This window comes from Lagopus muta, chromosome 1 (genome assembly GCF_023343835.1).
Source record: "Lagopus muta isolate bLagMut1 chromosome 1, bLagMut1 primary, whole genome shotgun sequence".
NCBI lineage: Eukaryota > Metazoa > Chordata > Aves > Galliformes > Phasianidae > Lagopus > Lagopus muta.
This window is the reverse complement of record NC_064433.1, coordinates 1,728,790-1,752,124: the sequence shown is the minus strand read 5'-3', so window position 1 is coordinate 1,752,124 and position 23,335 is coordinate 1,728,790. Positions and strand designations below refer to the sequence as shown.

Here is a 23,335-nt window from a genome sequence, read left to right as displayed (position 1 = left end):
CTGTTAAATACATCTGTTTGTTTTAGAGGTGGGGAATTAACCTGTATGAATCAAGTGACCATCCCCAGAAGTTTGCCTTCTCAGAGTGATTTCTGACATCCTGATTTTGTTTAAAAGAAAAGGACTTTCCAGTATGTATCAAGTAGAGCAAAATCAGTCATTTTTGGGGCTGATAAACAAAAATTGTGCCTGGCTTGTAGATTCTCACCAGTTCCCCATGTTGTCTGTTGTCCTTCTCCAGCCATCAAGTCTGTCTCACCATCTGTTGGCATTATATGCTTTTTTGAAGGCCACCCTATAAACCTTTTCTACTCTTCACACTTCAAATCACAGTCTGTCTTGTCTTCCCCATTACTGGTGCTTGGCTTTTGGGTGTAGGAATCACAAATGCAACTGTCATGTTTTTAACTGCATGGTTGAACTCCATTGAAAGCTTTGTTTCTCGTTTTCCAGATTCATCAAGGAGATAGAGCACGCCATGGAGCTTGGTGCAACCAAACAGTGTCCTCTCCGTGAGTTCCTCACCATGTACATCAAGAACATCTTCCTCAATCAGGTCCTGGCTGAGATCAACAAAGAAATCGAAGGAGTCACGAAGGCGTCTGACCCCCTGAAGTTGTTGGCTAATGCAGATACCATGAAGGTCCTGGGTGTGCAGCGGCCTCTTCTGCAGGTAGGAACCAGGGGAGCTGCCAGCAGCTTCCCTTACTGCCCACCTAATGATGATATCAAGTCCTGGGTCGTACCTGAAGGGGGCCTACAGGAAAGCTGGGGAGGGACTTTTTAGAAGAGTGGATAGCAACAGGACCAGGGGAAATGGCTTTAAAGTGGAAGAGTATAGATCTAGACTAGATATCAGGGAGAAGTTCTTTACTGTGAGGGTGGTGAGACACTGGAATGGGTTGCCCAGCGAGGTTGTGGATGCCCCCTCCCTGGAAGCTTCAGGAGCATACCAATTATTAAAGCCACTGTGATGACAAATGAAAGCCCTACTGCAAAAGCTAATTTTCAAGGGTTTTGATGCTTGTCTCCCTTGGGAGTTCTGGGAGTGCTTGCAGATCATAGGGTGGTGCAGTTGGACTACACACATGTGCAAACTCCAGAGGAGGAGCAGGTCTGAGATGTTTTGCCTCCCTAGTGCAGTGTGTTTGTGATTCACGTGGTGCTGTCGCAGCAAGGCAACTGTATTGCTACCTCAGCCAGATAAGAGAGATTTGAGAGATTTGGCTTTGAAGTTAAGAGTATTTCTATGAGAAGTCTCTTATGAAACAGCTTTTTAAAGCTCTGATGTGAAGCAGTGATAATAGCAATAAACACACATCTTATCCTAACTACATGGGTAATGGGACAGTTCAGAAGCCTCAGAAAAACATCCTGATATTATACGTGTTGCATGGGACTGAAAAGAATGAATTAACAGACTCTTGCTGTGATTAGGGTCAAGCTCTTTTAATCCTTTTAAATAATTCCCTCTTATCTATAAAATCGTCTCTTTGGGAATGAATAATATTTGCAAAGTTCTTAGGCAGTAATGTGTATCTCCCAAGGTTTTTATGGCTTCTTTCAACCTTAGTTTATATCTCTAAAAATGTATGTGTATTTTAATGATGCATACTAGTTGCATTTACTGTTCTCATTGTTATTTGGGTGAACGTCGCTGGGTTTTTTGCATGTATTGATGGTTACTAAAGCAGCACCTGTCTGGGTGCTTTGGGCTTGGGTATGGGATGTTTTTTACAGTGGCAAAGCAAAATTAGATTTGAAGCCCTTAGAAGGGAACGGGCACCTTAAAAGGTGGGGGCAAAACCTTCTATATGTGATCTAGAAAATGTCCACGAGTTCAAATAAAGTTTTGGAGAAGCACAGCATCTCTGGACTACATTCTTGCAAAGACAGAGCTTTAACAGCCTTCTCTGAAACTCTGCTATCAAAACTGAGGAGTGGAGAAATAAAGCCCTTTGTAAATAATTACCAACGTGAAAATGGTTTCACTGAGCATACACAGCTTAAGTTGAGAACAGGGCAGGGCCCCAAGAGCACTTTATGGCTGGGTATCACACATTGAGCCCTCTTTTAAGCTTAAGAAGACGGAGTTGATGACATTTGTTGTTTTCTCCTCCCTTGGCACTGCCAATCAGGTATGAGATGTTATAGCAGAACCACAGCAGGGGTGGTTATGAAACAACAGCTGAGTATTGAAAGCAACTTTAATGAGAACAGAAGGAGTTTTATAGATGAACTTGAGTGCGTCGGTTGAGCAATAATAGCAGAGAGTGGGAAGAAACTACAAAATGTGCCCTTGTTTTGCAGTTATTTGCCAGTAATTCCTCAACATTGTGAGTACCTTGGAGAAGAGAAATAGGCCAAATCTGCAAGACATGCAGAAATCTTCCAAACTTTGATTTTTTGGAAAAGGGTAGGAAAAAAAGTAAATTTTAGAGTCATTCTGGCTTCCATAACAGGAGAAGCATCTGAAGAGTGAAACTCTGAGTTACAATTAAAATCAGAACTCTACTCTTCCATGTTTCCAGGGCTGCACTGAGGATGTTGTTTGAGGTTCACGTTGAGAGATCTGGAGATAATTAGGTATATTGTGTTCCATTGTGTATTGTTTGCCTTCCTTTTGTTTTCTCTTCTGGGAATTGAAGTGAGTGAGAGCCTGAACTCAGCCTGCACAGGCAGCTGACCTTACTGAGAGCTGAAAATGTTTTACAGTAGCATTAACACACAAGCTTTGGAGCAGGACCATAGAGGTTGTTAACCTCACCAATTTGTTTTGGATTCTTAATGCAGTAATGTATTTCTGTGTGTTGTGACTTGTTGGTAGCCATGAAAATGTGTTATATAATAGCAAAGCATTTTCTTATAGTTCATTGGGGGTTGAAGAGACAGAATGGCTTGGAATTTTCTTGTCTAGCCCCTGTAATTTATTTCTCATGATGGATGGAAATCATTATGAACTGGAATTATTCTTGGTCAGAGTTTACACGGTCAGAAGGTCTGCCTGTTCCCAGCATTACAGAAGGGTAATTTTGTGCAAGAGAAGAAAAATGGCTGCCTCTTTGAACCAAGTCATCCAAATAGCTCCCTAAAATAATTTTATTGATTTTGCATTAAAAGGAGAAGGGCTATTCTTACACTGACAGTTCTGGAGCCTGGAATCTTTGCCCTCATCACATCATAGAATCATAGAATGGCCTGGGTTGAAAAGGACGTCAAAGATCATCTAGTTTCAAACCCCCTGCCACAGGCAAGGTTGCCAACCACCAGCCCAGGCTGCCCAGAGATCATGGATGCCCAGATCACAGATGTAAAGAAAACAAGGTGTGTGCTGTGAGTCATCCTTGCACCTCTCTCCTTAAGCTGTGTTACTTTTTTCTCCCTTGTGTCATCAATGGACGGGTTCATGGTTCAACCACCCACTCCTTCTTATCCTGAACATCTTTCTGAAGCTCCTGCAGCAGGAGCCACTGCTGTGATGTGAACACGACTCAAGCATTTATCAGCTCCCACCGCACAGAGTGATAATAACTTCTTGGTGATAACTATCACTACGTGTTTGACCTGAATTAGCTTTCAGATGAGAGGTTTTCTAGTATCTTACACCACCGTATCTTCAGACAAATGCAGTTCTTTAAAGATTATGCTAAGAAAAGATTGCAGCTGCCCATAGTAAATAGTGCATTTAACAAGGAGGATGATCTTGTTTCCATTCTTCCAGCCGTAAATGTGAAATATTGTAAATTCCTCTCCTTTTACTCAGAGTGACTGAATAACCGTGAAACTAATTTGTTTCAGAATTATTCCACGTTAAACTTTATGCTGTAATTGCTTAAATCAATACTAAATTAGGCTGCAAGCAGCTCGACAGCTTCCCATGGCCTGTTCTTGTATGTTTCATGTCAGCGTGATCAATCTTTCCAGCCAGCTGGTCACAACGAATGGTGGCCTTGAAGATGCATCACCCCATTTCCATCCAACGTGAAGTGCACGTGGCTTCCATCTTTCCACCAGCAGGGCAGGATTTTCCCTTAAAGCATCAGTGTGGCTGCTGTTTTTTCTAGCAGAATTATGTCAATGACGGGCCTGATGGTTTTCTGGCAAAGCTCCAGTGGCTGAAAATCAAGTAAAAAACTCCTTCAGAAGTCAGAGCGTGCGGCTGTTTGCAGGATAATTGCTTGCTGGAGCTAATTACTTCACTGCTAGCACTGCTTACCCCACTCACAAAGTCATTGCTAGTGACTTTCTAAGGAAGCGTTGCTGGTGGCTTTGGCATGTTTTCTCCCTGTCAGATTACTGGGTGTTAAGAAGAAGAATGGACGCAGTGAGTGGCATTTAAATGGCTCACCAGTCGAGATGAGTGCATGCCTTGATAGCAAGTGGGTGTTATTATTTATTAGTGTAAACAAATTAGCTGTCTTTTCAGTCTGGCTTCCAGCGATCAAAAAGCCATTAAGGAGTAGGCCTGGCTGATCAGTTGGTTTTTTCCCATTCGAGGACAAGCGTGGCTTTAGAGACACCACCTGTGGTGCTGGTCCTTGCGTTTCACCTGGTTTTCAGCAACATGGTGTCTGAAAAAGAGCTTTGCAAGTGTCTTCATCTCTGTGAAGACTGACCAAGTCAGCAGCAGCGGCATTGCCAGCTGAACCCATGTCACGAATCTTCTTTTTCACTTTGAATAGATAGACAAAATTATCTCTCTGTGGGAGTCTGAATCTCCCTGTTCCTTTAAATATTTCTTTAGATAATTCTTCCTCTGGGGGAAACGTTTAGAGTAGTTACTGCCTTTTGGGGAAGGCTTTATGAGGCTCCCTTGTAAGTCGTATGCAGATGTGCAAGTTCTCCACTGAGGCTGATCGTGAAGCTGTAAGTTATATAAAAGCAATTGCTAGCTTTAGGCAAACCATTATGGCAGTGCTTCAATTTATTTTAAAAATCAAGCTTAACATTTACTGAATGTAAAGCCTAGGCAGGAGATGGCTTTAAGTTGCACGTAGACATATTGGAGCAGCGTTCCTTGCAGGCAGAATTATTTTCTTCCTCTCCAGAACTGGAAGTGCAAAGTCATCTTGCACAAAGCATTGTATGGCTGTGTCACGTTGGACCCAATGTAAGCAGTTGCATGTTTGGGAGCTGTTGGAGAGAGTCCAGAGGAGGGCCACAAGGATGATCAGAAGGCTCCCCTATGAAGACACAGCTGGGCTTGTTCAGCCTGGAGAAAAAAAGGCTGTGGGGTGACCTCGTTGCAGCCTTCCAGGACCTAAAGGGAACCTACAAACAGGAGAGGGGTCCACTCTTTGTAAAGATAGATAACAGCAGGACAAGGAGAATGGCTTTAAGTTGAAAGAGAGAAGTTTTAGGTTGGGTGTCAGGGAGATGTTCTTTACAGAGAGAGTGGAGAGGTGCTGGAACAGCTGCCCAGAGAGGCTGTGGATGCCCCCATCCATCCCTGGAGGTGTTCAAGGCCAGTTTGGATGGGGCCCTGGGCAGCCTGGGCTGCTGTGAAATGGGGAGGTTGGTGGCCCTGCATGTGGCAAGGGGGTTGGAGCTTCATGATCCTTGAGATCCCTTCCAACCCTGGCCATTCTGTGATTGTATGATTCTGTGATTTGAGATCTCTATGGCCTGTCATTAATCCCTGCAATCTCTGGGTGTCTGTTCCATTGGCAGGTGCAGTGTTGCATTGGAGTTGGCCAGAATCCATGTAATGCCTGTTTATTCATTCCTGAATGTAGGCTAGCATACTGTATCTCTCATGGTTCACAAGACTCCACACGAAGCCGATCTTGGCCATATAACTAGCGATAGGACTATGAGAGAATGGCTTCAAGTTGCACCAGGGGAGATTCAGGTTGGATGTTAGGAAAAACAGCTTCTCTGAAAGAGTGATCAGGAGCTGGAATAGGCTGCCCAGGGAGGTGGTGGAGTCATCAACCCTGGAGGTGTTCAAGAAATGTGATGTTGTACTGAGAGGCATGGTTTAGTGGGAAATACTGGTGATAAAGGGATGGTTGGATTGGATGATTTTGGAGGTCTTTTCTAACCTTGGTGATTCTGTGGTTCTATATGGTGTTGTCTAAAATGTATGAGAATCGCTTTCCAGTTTGAACAAACATTTGGAAGCAAGTAAAATCACACCTTATCTACCTGTTAGAAAGTAACAATACAGAGAAATGTGAAAAGCCTGAGTCCTGATGGCAAGCTGTGAGAACTGGGTAAAGATAATCATGGTCCTTCCTGGAACTACCAACTTGCTCTGTTCGCCTTGCTAAGTGTCAATCATATGACTACGGCTTTTTGCCCATACCTGCTCAGATTGGTTTTGAACTTCATAGATGATGTGTAACCAGTATTTCCAGGTATTTAATAACTGTTTTTTCAGTATGTACGTATATGGTATCCTAGGATCATAGCTCTGTTAGTGGAAGAAGGTTGGTCTCATCTGTCTGGACCTCCAGCCCGAAACCAGACACTGATCAATGGCATGTAAGGTCAATAATGGTGGGTTTTTTTGACAGAATCACAGGTTGTTTGGTTTGGGAGGGACCTCCAGAGCTCAGTTCAACTCCTGTGTTCAAGCTGGACCACCAGACCCACTTGCCCAGGAAGACTTTCAGTAAGTCTTGTTAACTTCCAGAGGTGGAGAGCATCTGGACGCTGGTTCAGCACAGCCCTGAGCTGGTGGAGCTTAAGGAGCGTTTGGACACTGCTCTCAGACTTAGGATTTGGGTTTTGGATGTCTTGCATGGAGCCAGGAGTTGGACTTATGACTCCTTTCTGTGATTCTGTGTCTCAGAGCTGCATTAAATATGAAACAGATAAAATAATCCAATGTCCACATTACATCCTTCACACAACCACAGCCTGTGGTTGTATATTGGTATGTGTGATGTCTGGTTTAAATTACTGCAGTGTTATTAAAGTGTGCCTCTCCGTTTGCGTTACTAGGGTCAGTTTAGCTACTATGATCTTGTCAGTACTAGAGATAAAAGTGTCTGTATAGCAGTTGTACCAATGAGTCTAATCAAAAGATGGTATGGGAAAAACAGATCGGTTAATAAAAAGAGATCATCCAGTCTTGTCTCTCAGCAATTACAACGTGCTTTTCATCAGTAAATCTTAAATGCTTCTTCAAGAATTTAATTGGTAAAGCTTGCTATTTAAAGTTTGTCTGGCTGATGTGACTTTCTTTCTAAATCTCTATCTTTGTAGGGCATCAGCCAGCATCATTCCTATGGTCCAATACTTGAAGGTGATTGAATTCATCTCATTAGCTTCCCTTGCTTAGGGTTGTTTCTGCTGGCTTATTTTAGATGATGGTCCAGGCTGGGAAAGCTGTATTTCCAGCCTTAAGCTCTGGGTTTGAGCAAAAGCAATAACCATTGCTCTGAACATCTTTGAAACGGGCAGCATCGTGTCGGAAAAGCACAACCTCCTGAGCTGATGGTGGTGAGAAACCCATCTGGAACAGGGTCAAACTTTGTGTTTTCAGGGTGGGTTGGAGGGGATAGAGCGACTGCTGTCTCTTTTGATCTTTCTGCAGCAGGATTTTTTGGTGGACAAGCAGAAGAGAAGTAATGGTTTCTGACACATGTGCTGACAGGGACAGAACCGCATTAGCACTCTGTCAATCTGATCTTCCAAGAGCTGCCTTTGTTTTTGAGATGTATTTGACTTTACCAGCCGTCAAAGGCATCCTCAGTTTTTGGTCTGTGTGGGAAGAGGAGCAGCCAGCCAAGGGAGAGATGGATTGCTGCATGGCCAATGTGACTCCATGGAGATCAAGGGAGCAGAAAGGGCTCTTGGCCCTCAAGGTTACCCTGGGAACTGGAATGGATGAGAAGAGAGGTTGAATTTGCCACTGTGAATTTTCTATGTCTTTCTGTTTTTTTTCTGGACATTGGTCTGATAAGTGGGGCTCCAACCAAAGCAGAAAGAGAAGTGCACTCCATTTCTTGCACACTGGAGATGACAGAAAACAAAAAGAGAATTAAAAAAGGAGATAGGTGGCATTATCTTCTTGGCCTCAAAGATTGACATCTCATTGGCATATCCTGTCTGTGTCATTGCAATTCCCAGTACACCTTCTGGATTAATCCTGTCTCCATAGATGCACTATATTGAGCTGGAAGGGTTTTTATTACATTTCTTTTGCTCCTGAATTAATGTTCTTCCTAGGGTGATGGGAGGAACTCTGTGCATTGTCTGCCTTCCCTTTTTCAATTTCTTTTGATAGGATTTTAATTTTAAATCCTGCACTCATCACACATACAACTATTTCTGCTTGGCCAGAAGTCAACAGGAGTATGCAGTAATTGAAGATTATGGGATATGTACCAGCATAGTACTGGGAATGCCTGTAAAATACCAACTGCATCAGATTTGCTGCCATCAGTGGGATGCAGAGAAGCTTCATGCAGAATTAACCCCTTTGAGGGAACTCTGTTGTGCTAGGTTTGTCTTCACCCAGAACCACATGGCAGTTCATTGAATAATTGCTGGACTGATAAAACCACTGCAACTTCCCTGTTTTGCTCTTTTTTTTTTTTCTTTTTTTTTTTTTTTTTTGCAGTCAGCTCTTTCAAAAGTTGGGAGTAAAACAAATATACCTACCCCAGACTCAACTGCAGAGTTGGATTGATTATTTTAATTAGCAAAGCAGTCTAGACTCCTTCACTTGTAGTATTGCTCCCATACATCCTCATTTTCCCTCACATGGCTGAGCCCAGATTGCTGGTGTCAGAAAGAGCCCCTTATCTTTATGTCCAGAGGAGAAGCTGTTTGGCTTGGCTGCACTTCTGTTTGTTTAGAATCATAGAATCATAGAATCATAGAATCATAGACCTTAAACATCCCATTTCTTGTTTGTCACCTCATTAAGCCTATGCATCCATAGCAGGAGAGTATGTCCCTAGGATGCAGAGGTAGAGTTGACCTCATTCACCTAGGGGTGCTTCCAAAATTAGGTGTTGAAGCTCAGATACAACAACCACAAAAGCTCTGCTTCACCCAGTTTTCCATTTCTCTCTCCAGCTACCTTTCTTCCAGTGTGTTTCTTCACCTTAAATCAGCGTTTGGATGTTGCTAGGGTTGTTTCAGTGATGGATGACCTTATCTGCAATGTCCAGAAGGCTCTTAGTATCCGCTTGTAAGTATATAAGGCAAAGTCTGGTGAATTGCACTTAAATAAGAAATGTATCACTATGAAACCAACAACCCTCTAAGATGTGGCTCTGGGCAGCCTGGTCTGGTGATTGGTGACCCTGCACAAAGCAGGGGGTTGAAACTGGATGATCATTGTGGTCCTTTACAATCCAGGTCATTCTCTGATTCTATGATTCTCATTCTTAACTGTCTTTTCACTAGGGAAGTTTCATTGCTTGCTTTTCTAAACTTGGCAGTGCTGGAATTTGGGGTGGTTTTCTTGACTGTCTCCACACCTATTAGCTCAGGGTAGTGTCTCTTCATCACAACAGTGTGTATTTTCTCCCTTCTCTTTGCTTGGTTTGCTTTGTGCATCCCAAAACATACTGTAATGCAGTCCCAGGCAATGCAGTTTACAGTTGACTTCCAGAGAAAGAACTTTCCTGCATTCTTGCTGGGCTCATTGAAAGTCACATTCTTTTTTTTTTTTCTTTTTCCTGCACTTGAAGCCTGAGTCCATTTCACTTTGGAAGAATAACACTTAATTTCTCATTTTTGAAATGTTTTCCTAATCAGAAGTGCTGTATGAGAAGAGCCATCGCATTTTAAATAATTGATGGCTACTTTATTAAGTTGTCAGCGCTAATTCATCCTCTTTTTGAAGTGCTTGGGTGTTCAAAGGAGTAATCTTTTTCCAAAGTGCTTATTTTTTGAAGAAAAGTTCATTTTTATAATTACTTTTTTTTCTTTCTTTCTTTCTTTTGCAATGGTGTGTAATTGTAGCTGTGTGGCATTGGGGTGGGATGAAGCACCTTCCAGCTCATGCGGGCTCTAAAATGCCTTTATTACCATTTTTACTGCTAATTTCTCTGCCTCCCTCCTTTTGCCGAGCTTTAATTATACCTGTTTTAAAAGTGCATTTTGAAATGTGACACCTAGTTCTCATGGAGAACAAAAGAGAGATTAATCCATTGTTAAAAGGAAAGGTAAAGAAGCTATTTTTCCTTGTCAGGGCCACCCCTCCCTGACAAGTCCCTTTCAGTGGGAGGACTGCAGAGAAGGAGCTGTGATTTTTGAAGGAAGGGACTTGTCAACAGAAGAACTGAAAACCAAAAAACAGATGCATGGATGCTGTGATCAGAGCTTCCTTTCTTGCACGTGGGTTTCCCCTCTCCCCTCCACTGGCAGAGAGAAGGGATCTTGCAAGAGTGTGTAAACTTCACTAGCAGCTTAAAGGTTAATAGCACTCTAACTCACATCTGAAGGAACTGAGAGAAGACAGTAATCTGTAAATAGTACCTTTCTGTTGTAAAAAAAATCAGTTTTACACACACTCACAAAGCGGAATGGTAATATTTCTCTTTCTTGCTAATGATCTGCTTTAGTGCTGTGTATTAATTATATAGTTAATTAATTTAGTGTGTTTACTTGCATCAACTTCACCCTACAGAAGGTGAAAGCTCTTCCCTTGCATTGCAAATGTGATGGACCCATATGGGAGCTCTATGAAGTTCTTGGGTGCTGCCATGTTCTGCAGCCTCAGTTGTGAATATTCTGGGCCTGACCCAGGGCTTGATGGAGAGCTGGAAACATTAAGCTTGGCTTTTCTAATTAAAGCATTCAGAGACCTCATGTGCCTGTTAAGAAAATTGATACATGGAGTGAGATTAGAGCAGAATGATACACTATGGGAGAGTCCTACCAGGGTCTGTGTTCTATTTTAATTAATTAAGTGCTAATTATAGCTGCTGGAAAAGGTAAAGACAAGAGAAAATTGAAAACATTGAATTTGTGAAGATGATATCCCAAATTCTGATCTCAGCTGACCTTGAAGTCAATGGAGTTACATGGGATTTCTTCCAGCACGAGTGAGATGAGATCTATCCCATTAACTCTAAATAATTTCTGTAGTCAGTCATTTTAAACATAAAAGGGTAGGAAAAGATATGTCCATTCAGCTGCATCCAACTCCTGTTTGCATGAATAACATCAGCCTCGACAACCTCTTGAGTTGCATACAATTAAAAGAAAAACAGGCTTGAACGTGAAGCAAACCAAACATTCAAGCCACCGGGGGAGCTCTGCTTGTTGCAAAAGGCTTCTAACAAAAAAAGCTGAGATTTCTCTGCTTGACTGTATGATTTCTCCTTGAAGAGTTGTGTCAGAAACTATTTTAAGGGCAGGTTGGTGACAGGTTAAAGACTCTTTTTTTGTATTAACGCAGCATGTCGTATTAAATTCCTGCTCTGTTGTTTTCCATTGCACTTTGCTGGAAACAACACGATCTCAAATTTCCATAGCAGCTTCCTATTCTCTTTCCAGCCACTGTGATATTTCCACCCATGACACAGAAAACCTATTCACCCTTAACGAACAGTGTAATTTTGGTTTGCCTGCTTCATTGCCTAGATGGAATTACCTGCTTTCTACTCATTTGTCTCAAAATCACTTCAAGTAGTGTTTCTCTGGGGGTTGGAGCTAGATGACCTTTGAGATGCTAGGGTTAGTTAGGTTAGTCCTAACCCGGTCTAGTATAAAATGGGGAGGTTGGTGGCCCTGCCTGTGGCAGGGGGATTGGAGATTCATGATCCTTGAGTTCCCTTCCAACCTGGGCCATTCTGTGATTCTGTGAGATGTCTTCCAGCCTCGTGGAGTCTAAGGAGCATTTAAACACAGCTCTCAGACACAGGGTTTGGATTTGGAGTGGTCCTGTGTGGAGTTGGGAGTTGGATTCAGTGATCCTTGGGGATCCCTTCCAACCTTTCAGTCTATTCTTTGATTTTCTGAATAACCACAAGGTCACCAGAGTGACCAGCAGAGCTGTGAGCATGCCCATGGCTTCCTAACTATCACAGCATCTTCAAAGAGTGGACCACGTTACATTTCTGATGTGTCCCTGCTCTGAACAGCACCAAATGTTTCGGGCCCATAATTATAAAGATTTTTAGGCCTTCCTCTGAATCATCTGCGTAGCTACGGAGGATAAGATGAATAGCTAATACCCCCACTGGAGGCATTCAAGGTGAGGTTGGATGGGGCTATGGGCAGCCAGACCTGGTGGGAGGCAACCAGCTCACAGCAGGGGTTGGAGCTCGCTGATCTTTAAAGTCTCTTCCAACCCAATCCATTCTATGATTCTGTGACACTATGCTTGGAAAGCAAGAACATGCTGTTAGATGAGGGAAGAACATCTGTGACAAATGGGCTCAGGCAAGCAGGATCTACCCACTGCTGAATGTAAATCAATAAATAGCTGGAGGATATCAGGGCTTACTTGGTCTTCTAGGTTCTTAGAAGTAATTTGGCAACACTTGCATGGCTTGTCAAGCCAACAAAATCTTGTTTAATTGAAACGAATCGCCTGTGTGTACATAAATGCATATTGAAGTTCCTGTATCGCAGCCTCAAACTGGTAATACAGCATGAGCATCTCTTAATTGTATTCGGCATTGCTTTTCACAGCTGGGCTGAAAAGTGGCCAGAAAAGCTGCTATCTATCAAGTCAGGTATCAAGTGAAGAAGAATAAGTACTCCTGCTAATTTTTACATTAATAATTCACCACAACCATAGCACTGGAGATATAAAGAAGAGTCAGAAAGTTTTGAACAGAAGGGAAAGACTTTTCAGATTGAAGTGTTGATTTGATAGTGAGCTACTGCAAAGAGCTTAACATGGGAGTTGTTATGCTCAAGCAGATCTGTTTGGGTATCTGGAAAGATGTGAGCTTTGCAAATAAACTCAGTTTTTTATATAATGGGAATGAGAGCTCTCGAGCATTAAACAACACAGCTTTAAAAAGAGGAAGGCATTTATCAGCACCTTCGACTCTTTTTTTTCTCAGTTTGGTCTCAGACTAATGTTTGCATCAGCATTAAAAAGAAAAGAAATGGAAAGAAATAGTCCTAATGGAGCCAAGAAAGCACAAATTCATGGCTGATGTGCAGCTCTGTAAGTTAGTGCTCTTACTCTTTTATACTTGCGTTAGAAAGGAAAAGTATTTGGCACAGCTTACACAGTGATGCCAGATCTGCAGTAGCACAAAACTCTCCGAAAATGGTCTAAAATGCACGTCAAACCAGAGAGTATTTCAAGGGACACAAGGATCATCAAGCCCAACTCCGGGCTTCACACAGGGCCACCTAAACATGAAAGCCTATGTCTGATAGCATCATCCAAACACTTCTTGAACTCCAGCAGGTTTGATGCTTGTACACATGTGTTCATTTATATATTTTCTGATTTTGATACATACAGTATTTATGGGAGGTTGAGCTTAATCTTTGAGTTGCTTCCATGCCACGTGCCTTTCTTCCAAGCTGTTCCCCAAAATCCCTTTTTGGTGTTTTTGCAGCTTGGCTTTTCTCTGTCAGAGTATGTTTCCACCTTGTATCATTTTGCTCTGATCCATCTTTAGGTAATAGGAGAGGTTGTTTTCCCTCTGATGAGGAAAATTATTTTAAATGTTTTTCTGCTAATAGATGAGCAAGTGTTGAAATTGATGTAATGAAATAATGACATCTCCTTGTGAGCAGCAGTGAAAAACAAGCTCCTCACCAGATTTTGCATTTTGCTTCCAGGTTTATTCCCTTTGCACTTCTATTCTGCTCTTAATAATCAAACAGCTCTTGAAGGCATAGAGTGGCCACAAGAAAATAAGTCCAGTCTGTCTCCACCAGCCAGTATACCCACACCAACCTCAACCACCAATACCAGTTCAGTACTCTACAGCTTGCTTTTGCAGGTGCTGGTAGATATCATTGCCTCTTCCCTTCCTCTTTTCTTCCTCTAAAGCCCAAGTGACTGGTTATAACTTGTAGCAGTGCCATAATTAAAGGTTATTTATAGATCATTCCGCACTCGGCTTCTTTTAGTTACATCATTTCTTGCTTCAAGAAATAGAATTGAAGGTGAGGATGGCTTGGTTAGCCAATGGGGGGATTTTCCATGCATCAGAAGTCTCAAAAGTCCTGAAACCGTTCTGCTGGGAAATAAATGATTTGTTCAAGATGAGTATTTTTTACCAGAGTAGAGGACAATAGGTGAGAAGGCAGCGGTGTAGTGGCTGGCAAGGAGCAGAGCATCTTTGGCCTAGGAAGCTGCTCCATTCCCATCCCCACCACTGATATGTTTTGCATATTCAGCACTTTTAAGAAACTTCTAAAACTCAGCTTTGGGTCCACATTGAGAGATAGCATTCACTGGACTGGAGAGGGAAACGAAAGGAGACTCAGAAACAGGCTGTTGAAAAGTTCATGTCAGCAGAGGCAGGGAGCAGGTATTTACAGAGCAACTTGACAGCTCTGTTTGTCATACAAGCTTGGGTCAAAATCAACTTGTTTGCTTTTTTTTTTTTTAACATCCAATTCAAGGTGCTGACTTTGAGCTGCATCCATTGCTGGGAAAAAGAAGGAGCTGATTTTCTTTTGTTTGATATTCTGATGGCCCCTTGTGGTTTCATGGAGTTAGACCATGTAGACGAAGTCTGATGTGGGAAAAAAATTGTGGCAGAATGTTGGACAGCTGCTCTTAAGTCTTTGCTTTTGGAGATTTGATATCCACAGGTGAAGAAGCCACAGGGAATAATAGAGGAAAATTTCCAGAGATGGATATGAATGCAGAAGGACGTTATTTGGCAGCTGACAGCCTTATGCTGGTTGACTTTTGATGAGAACATCTGCTCCAGAACATAACTTAAGCTGTCCAAGATCTTTTCTCTGACCCTCCTCCCACCTCGTGTCAGACAACAATTAAATCCCCAGCTGCTTGCTGCAGCCACATCATTGCAATAATTAAACATAAAGATCATTTATAATGAGCATTAGTTCATGCCCCCAAATTACTTTTCATTTAATCACATAAAAAGGCATTTGCGTTTACGAGTTGTCTGTTTTAAGCATCTTTATTATGATAAAAATATCAGTCGTGCCACAATTAAAAGTATTTTTCACACTTATGATCCGATCTTCAGTCAAAACTGTATGATTCTATGTCTGCTCTCTCTTTGCTTTCCTATCAATTTGGAATCACATGAAGCCTCCAGCATCCCTCCTCATTTATTGTTGTGTACCACTCTCTTATGAAAGAAAAATGAAAACAGAAAGAGCAGAGAGGCTTGAATACTGAAATTGCTTTTCAACCAATTTTAGTGAACTGCTGTAAGAACAAAATGCATGAACATTTAAAAATATGTTTATGTTTCCAATTCGTAGCAGAAAAAGTGCTCAGATACCTTTTCTGCTGTCTTCTGAAGTAGATATCCTTGGCACAGCAAATTATTAAATGGATGGGGGTAGCATTTAGGGAAGGCCAATGGAAATTGGTCAGTAAAAGCATACTTTCTCCTAAACCTTTTGTGTCCTTTGCTGGAAATGGATTGGCAGCATTTTTCTTGGTTGACTGTTATAAATTGGTTGTGTGCAGTATACGCAGGGTCACAGCACAGGGTGAAACCCTCACTTTCTTTATTCAGAGTTTATTCTGGGATTTTACTTAGCTGAGGGGGTCTGTGGAGGCAAACATTTGGATTTGTCCAAGTGTCCAGCATTCATGAGCAGCTTTATCCCAGCGCCAAGAAATGGTAGAGTACATATGCTCTGGTGATGGCCATGGGTATACACAGTTCCTGGAATGGAGATGAAAGAGTTGAAGAGTGAGATTTGAGGTTAAGGCAGAGAATAGAAGGGATTATGTATTTCTATAAATGATGGATTGCTGCCCAATTTATAATTGTTCATTTGAGTCTTCTGTACAATAAGGAAATTCCAGGAATGGCTCAAGAGCCTGAATGTTTAGGGCTTGCCAAAAAAAAAAAAAAGAGAGAGAGAAAGATTTCAAGCGATAAGAAACTTTCTAATACCATGACATGTACTTTGAGGAATCATAAAATAGCAATTCTGAAAATCCATCAGCAGAATATGGTGGCTCGTGGCTCATTGGTGCTTGTCCTTTGTGAAGAGGGAACTAGAGAAGATGCAGGGCTTCAAGACTTATGTCAGTGTCTACTGGAACAGCTCAAGATTCAAGTGACTGAAGATCTGTAGCTCAAGGGTAATGTGTGTTGGCAGATGAGGGTGGATGAGGCAGGCAGTACATGCCAAGCAAACGTTTGCCCAAAACGTGTCCATAAGTATTATTTTTGTGAGTGCTTGCATCCGTATTCATTGAACGTAGGGAAAATGAGATTTCCATGTCTCTTATACACCCTTCACATTTAAATCAACCGTGCCAGAAAAGGAAGATTGAATGCATTGTAGTTAATGTGGCTACATTTTGTGTAACCACAGAATTACAGAGCTGGGTTTTCAGAATTGTGTTGTTCCGAGTGATTATTTTTAATGTATTTATTAACATGCTGATGAAATTTCTGCGCAGCTGTTTGAAAACATTTTATGAAACTGGTAACACTGTGTGAGATGAGGTAATGTTTTGGTTTCCGTGCTTCTGATTTTGTTACAAACAAACCAAGAAAAAGGCATTTGATGTGGATTTTGTTTGCATTTGCCAAGTACGTTCATTACTGTGCCTCACAGCTCAAATAACATGAAAGAAGGAACAGCCGGGGGTCCCAATGGGAGTAGGGCAACCTCATATCTTCAAGGGAGCCCCTGTATCACCCAGGGAGTCTCCAATGGTGGAGAAAATGCATTCAGAAGGACTTCGGGGACACAGAAGCACGTTCTGGCTGGTTGGAGCAGATGAGCCATCACTTTGCCCTGGTATAAAATCACCCACCTGTCTGAATGGCCTGGTGTCCCGTGCTGAAGTGGGGTAATGAGAAAGGTTAAGGCAAGCTATAAGTCTATTATATTGACACCTCTGTATTTTTTCTCCTTTTTTCTTACTCTTCTAGAAAGCATAGTTGACTCAGGTGTATTTCCTGCAAGAGTGGTTTCTGCCCAATATGATCTCACAGGCAGCAGAGCTTCTCACATTTTCCACCATTCTAACTTTATTAAGAAAATAAAAAAGGTCTTTATACCCTCCTATATTACTTGCCATGAGTGTTAACATTCACGGTTGGTTATGACAGTGCAGATTGGGCCAGCATCTTCTGAGAGCCCTACTAAACACGTGGCAGCAAATTAAAATTATATGGCTGAACAAGTTCCTGCCCCCAGCCATCTGCCCCATCCATTTGATGGCTGTTGCTTGAAAGGTGAGGATATCAGAACTGCCTGTGAATCCGTTGCTGAAAAGCTCTAGTTTTCACATGATATTTTCAAGCAGACATAACCTAGATATCAGTTTATCTGAATTCCGTGAAGGTTTAGGTGCAGATTCACAGGTAGGTGAGATGCCCCTAGGTCGTGCTCTTTAGTGGAGTGATTTTAGTCTGTGATTTCCTCTCAGCCCATGAAGATTTTGTTAAGATCCATGCTGACATGTGTTCTGATGGGAGCAGGACACAGCTCCTCAGAAATCAGGGTTGTATATCCCATTTTGGAGGTGGTCAGATTGGTGTCCTCCTCCTCACTCATCTTCAGCCTCAGAACTTCTTAGAGATTATTTTCCAATTCTATCCCTATCAGTTGTTGAACAGGTACGGTTGTGTGGCAGAAGCAGTACTGTAAAGATCTGGGGGCTTGGCATCTGATTAGTCTCTCCTAGAAGTAGAAATCTGGGAAGGAGACTTAGCCATTCTTCTTTTCCATCTTGAAATGGTCAACAAGAATTGCTATTGAGTCTGCTGGAAAAAAAAAATATATATATATATGTGTGTGTATATATATTAAGGAGAATCTTCCCTGTTCATTAAGTTTCTTTGTGGTTTCTGATAGTTCAGCTCAATCCCTACATGCTGTGTGCAATATTCTTTCCAAATCACATTAAGTCTGACAGCTCTGGATTGCCTTGATAGATGTGTAAACGGTCGGCCCCGTTGAAACATGTGCCTTGATACCTCCTGTTGCCGAATCTAATCACATTCTTATTACACATAGAATAAAAACTATTTGCTTGTTTCAGTTTTGAATTGCCAGCTGTTAGAGTTCAGCAAGTTGTGCAAATAGGTCTGATATATTTTCCTCCAGGCCAGATTTGGAAGGGTCATGAAGTCCTGGTCTTTGCCATCAGATGCACAGCATCGCGTAATCACTTCTCAGAAACATTCTATGTCTGTCTTCAAAGTAGTGTTTTTTTAATGCTCTACCATCCTTCTGATTTCTAGCATAACTGATAGCCAGGGTTCATACAGGCTACTGAATTTGGTCCACCTGAGCTTTGCTATATTTCACTTCGGGCCCCACTGGTGTAGTGGTTTGGAGGTATCTATAGTGGGTCTGCTCAGAAGCACTCAGCTTTTCTGGTGGAAAGTGGAAAGTTTTTTAAAAGGAGTCAGACTTATTATAAATAATTTCCATCTTCTTTCTCAAAAACGTGGTCTTAGCAACAATAAATTGGTAGGACTTTCAGTGATAAGGAATGCTTGATTTTCCCAATAGCTGAACTACTCAAGATTGCTTTGAGCAGTTCTCTAACTAGCTGCCCAAGGAGGCTGTGGATGCCCCATCCCTGGAGGCATTCAAAGCCAGGCTGGATGTGGCTCTGGGCAGCCTGGTCTGGTGGTTGATCACCCTGCACATAGCAGGGGGTTGAAACTAGATGATCATTATGGCTCTTTCCAACCCAGCCAATTCTATGATTCTATGATTCTATTCCTCAGCATCCATCAGAGAACACTTTCCCACCTTAGATTCCTCAGGTGTGTCAGTGATTGTGACGATTCATGGGAGAAGGGGACACAAGAGAGAGGAAGAGATTTCATGTGACATTGGGTGACAAACATACTGTGCACGTTCTCTTTCTGTCCTGGCTCCCAGATGGGGTTGACTTCTTAGCATTGGCTATCTGCACTGAACCAGCTCTTCGTTCTCCTTGTTCACAGCTTAGAAACAAATAAGAGAGTGAGAAAGGGCATCTATTTTAGATGTGACACCCTTTGATCAAGTACAGTAAGACTATATGGGCCACAAAAATCTCTGCTGTGTCACCAGTGCTACTTGGTTCTATTCACAATATTCATGATGCTGAATTCACACAAGTCATAAGCCATAAGACTCTCAGACTGTCTGAAATGGGGTGATAGAGTAATATTTTTCCTATGTGTAATTGTGTGATCCAGCATTGGAGCACCCTTCACTGTAGGAAGGCAAAAAGGAAAACATCTTTGCAGCCCAATAAGGCCATGTTGGTGATTTAATAGCACAAGTCTTATAGTACAAGGTTTCATTCCCACTGCCATTCATGAATAATCCTCCAGATGGTGGTTTCTGTTGACGTGGAAGTTCAGAATTTACCAATACATATGGGGCTGTTTTACTGAAAAACAGTTGCATATTTAATGAAAAAATTCCTGCCTTTTCCAGATATGGTGTTCTGCAGCAACAGGCAATGATTCTATTTGGAGAAGAAAACTTGTAAACAGTTGGGCCAGTAAGCCACATTTCTCAAGGGTACATGGTCTGTTGTTTGAGTAAAGGGGAAATCCTTGGATTTTGTAACACTGCCTCTCTGCTTCAGCCTTCTGCATCCTCCACATGTCGAGGAATGACTGATACCTGGTGGGATCCACTGGATGTGCTTTCAAGAAAGGAACACAGGGCATTATATACTTTAGTACAGGCTCTGTCATGATAATTACTACTTTTTCTTCCAAGAGGACTTCAAACGCTTTAACATTTCTGTGCTCTGTTTTCTCATCTATAAAGTAAGGAAATTCCATTCAGAAAGATTCCATAGCCGCATTCATCAGCTTGCTTTGTGCTTCTTGGATGGAGGATGCATAAATGCAGAATGACGTGATGTTGCAGAAACACATCTCCACATTTCATATTATCATAGAATGGTTTGTGTGGAAGGGACTTAAAGTCCACATCCAGTTCCAAACCCCTGCCATGGACAGGGTTGCCCCCACAAGCTCAGGCTGCCCAGAGCTGCATCCAGCCTGGCTTTGAACACCTCCGAGGATGGGACGTGCACTCTGGACAACCTGTTCCAGTGCATCACCACCCTCTGAGTAAAGAATTTCTTCCTAGCATCTAACCTAAATTTCCCTTCTTTTAGTTTAAAGCCATCCTCCTTTATCGTATCACTATTAGACCATGTAAAAAGTTGCTGCCCTTCCTTCAAGCGCTGGAAGGCCGCAATGGCATCTCTCCAGAGCCTTCTCTTCTCCAAGCTAAACAAGCCTGACACCCTCAACCTTTCCTCACAGGGAAGGTGCACCAGCCCTCTGATCATGTTTAAGCACTAAAGATTACGCCTCTACCTCCAGAATTTCTCATCTCTTTTGCCTGGTCACAGGCCCAGTGATTCCTGCCTCATAGAAACTCCTTACTATTGTACTTCAGGGTCCTACTGATTTTACATCAAAGCAGAAGCCATTCCTTTTCCAAAATACGTGAAGTGCTTCAGCTCCACCGATGCTGCACTCCCCATCACACAAGGCCTCAATGGCTTTGGCCAGATAAGAAGAAAAATATTTCTCCTGTGTTGGAATGGAACAAAAAAACAAGCCAGCAGCTAACTGAAGTGCTTTAATTTGCTCATCCTGTGGGGATGTGAGGCGGATCTGCGGCCATTAATTACTACAACATCTTGATGTCACAGACAGATTTCTTCCCTACTCTCTCTGCATTCCAAGCACCACTCCCAGAGGCAAAAAGGACGGCACACGAGCGATCGTGAGTGCCACCTGGCTTCCTGATAGAGCCTGCATTTCCTCTGGTTCACTTGTCAGGGATATCGCTCCTCGCAGCAGCATGGCATTGCCAGAGAGATCTTGCAAATATGACAACATTCGAGAGACAAATTATCTCCATTCGGAGCTAATTTCTGTTTCCCAGCAGGGCTCTGCTGTGACCCTGCTGAGTTTGGAAATGCTGCTGTTTGGTTAATAGATGAATGTTTTGTGGATGACTGTATCTGTGCTCTGTTGGTGCCAAGTTTGGCTTCCTCTGCTCCCTCTCCTTCTCACTTGCAGCCAACGTTGCGAGGCCTAAATGGATTTATTCACAGGACAATAACTTGCCTGTCATTAGCATGGGGAAAATAATGTATGAGCAAGCGATAAAACAAAATGCTCATTCTCTGTCATCCATAAATGCCTGGGAGGTCTCTTAAAGATGTACTGTAGGGAGCCATCTGCTCAGAAGGGGAGATGGGACTGTCAGGAAATGATACACAAGTTAGAGATGGGAAGAGAAGATCTATAGTATCATCTAGACCATTTGCTGAGTGGAACTGCTCATTACTGCTCTGCTGCTCTGGCTGGCAATTGAACAATGGTATCTCCACTGTTATTAGACATCTCTCGTAATGAGTTGACCCAGTGGATCTTTCATTTCCCCATTTGTTGTTTTTTTTTCCCCCCCTTTTGGAATGGAATTTGAAGGAAAAGATGAGGACTTTTTTGCTGCCTTTTTAATTGGGTTTTGGAAGCAGGATTTTGTGGTCATGAAGAGTTTTGTGTATCTTTACTATGATGGAAATCCTGAGTTATAAGCAGAGAGCTTTTTTCCAGTAAGGGTGATAAGGCATTGGAACGTGTTGCCCAGAGAGGTGGTGGATGTCCCATCTTTAGAGACATTCAACCAGACCGAGCTGTAGATGTCCCTGTTCATTGCAGGGCAGAAGACTTTTAAGGAGTTCCTTCCAACTCAAATGATTCTGTGAGTTACTGAACTGCTGAGTATTTCATTTAATTCATTTTGCTTCTTGCAGGGAGCTCAAAGGAGCAGAAATATTCATTGCATACTGTGGAAAATTGTGAACTACAGTGGAACACTTCTTTGCTTCTCTGAGTTGTGTTTGTTTTTTTAGATTTAAACACAGGTTTCTAGAAAGATCATGATAAAATACCACAGCAGTGCAGCTGAGGTTTTGTCACCGTGTGTACTGTGGTTGCGAAAGGAAGAGGACAAAGGTGGAGGAAATAAGACTTCCCCTGACATGTGTAATTCAGGGTTTATCTGTTGGAGCATTTCTCAAAACACGATGTTTGACTTTACAGTGTGAGCAAGCAGCGAATCTGGTTCCTAGCACAAATATTTATTGCAGAGCTTGGCCCCCATCCAGACCTTGTTTTATGTTGGAAGGTGGTAAGTGGAGCCCTACCAAAGCTTTTCCCTTTCCCATCACTCTCCACAAGAACAGAGTGGTGAGATTTTCTGTGGCTGTGGCTGTGCTCCATCTATATGAGATTCTCTGCACACATTTGAGTGAATCCCATTTCTTCATGCTGTCTTACCCTGGTGCAGCCAACCTTTCATCCAGTGCAGCTCCCACTGAAGATGGTCAAGAAGGGGAAGTGCTCTGCAGACTCACAACATTTCCCCAGTACCTTGCTGTTTCCTAGAAAGTATGGCATGTGTGTGTGTGACTGTCTCAGTTTCCATCCTGACATCAACGTTGAAAGCATCCTTTCAAAGATTCCACTTGTGAACCTGTTGCCACTTGGAGTCTGAATTAAGAAAAGGTAAATAGCTGTATTCAAGCAGAAGGAAACAGTGTTTCAATGATTAAATTTTTCACCCTGCCCAAATTTTACACCAAGCCTCGTTGCAGTCACTGCTTCTGTTTGCATGAATCAAAGGCTAACGTTGTCTTTTTTCCCATCTCTTGAGCAGAAGGGTTTGTCAGACCTGAATCACCAGGGTTTTTGTGTGGTCACTCACTTTTTAATGTGATTAATGTGATGTTAATACAAACTGTCAGATACTTTGAGCGATCTGCTCTCAATCTCCATGCGTGAGCAATTTCAAAATAATCCTTTGGAGACATCCAGGGACAGAACTGTGATCTCCTTAGTCTTTGAGGTGTAGAACACGACACTTTAATTTATTGAATAAATCACAAGTGATGCTGTCAGGTGCAACGTAAGAGTTTTCTCCTCTCCACACTCTTCTGGCAGAATGCTGCATGCTTTATTTCCCCTTTTGGGCCCACACTGGACTGAAGGGCACCCAGGGCACCCTGAGACACCCTTGAATGGTCAAATCAAACTTTGCTCATGCTCCAAGAGTAAGATGCAGAAACATAAACAAGAAGAATAAATGAATGGCTGAAGTTTTTGCACGGGAAGATAAAACTGATCCTGGTGTAGTTTCCAACTAATTAAGCTATTCACAAATGTTGAAGCTTTACAGAATCAAGATTTCACAAGGCTGAGGATATTTTGATTTTCTTTTCTGT

At 42.3% G+C, this 23,335-nt stretch overlaps 1 protein-coding gene across 4 annotated transcripts in view; it reads left to right on the top strand.

The window, feature by feature from the left end:
* EXOC4 (exocyst complex component 4) overlaps positions 1–23,335 on the top strand; it is a 398,652-nt gene that overhangs the window by 291,714 nt on the left and 83,603 nt on the right. For all 4 annotated transcript variants that reach the window (XM_048925488.1, XM_048968403.1, XM_048967537.1 and 1 more), the window contains one exon: positions 454–673. In XM_048925488.1, coding sequence (XP_048781445.1) covers positions 454–673 — 220 coding nt within the window. The remainder of the gene's footprint in view (positions 1–453; positions 674–23,335) is intronic.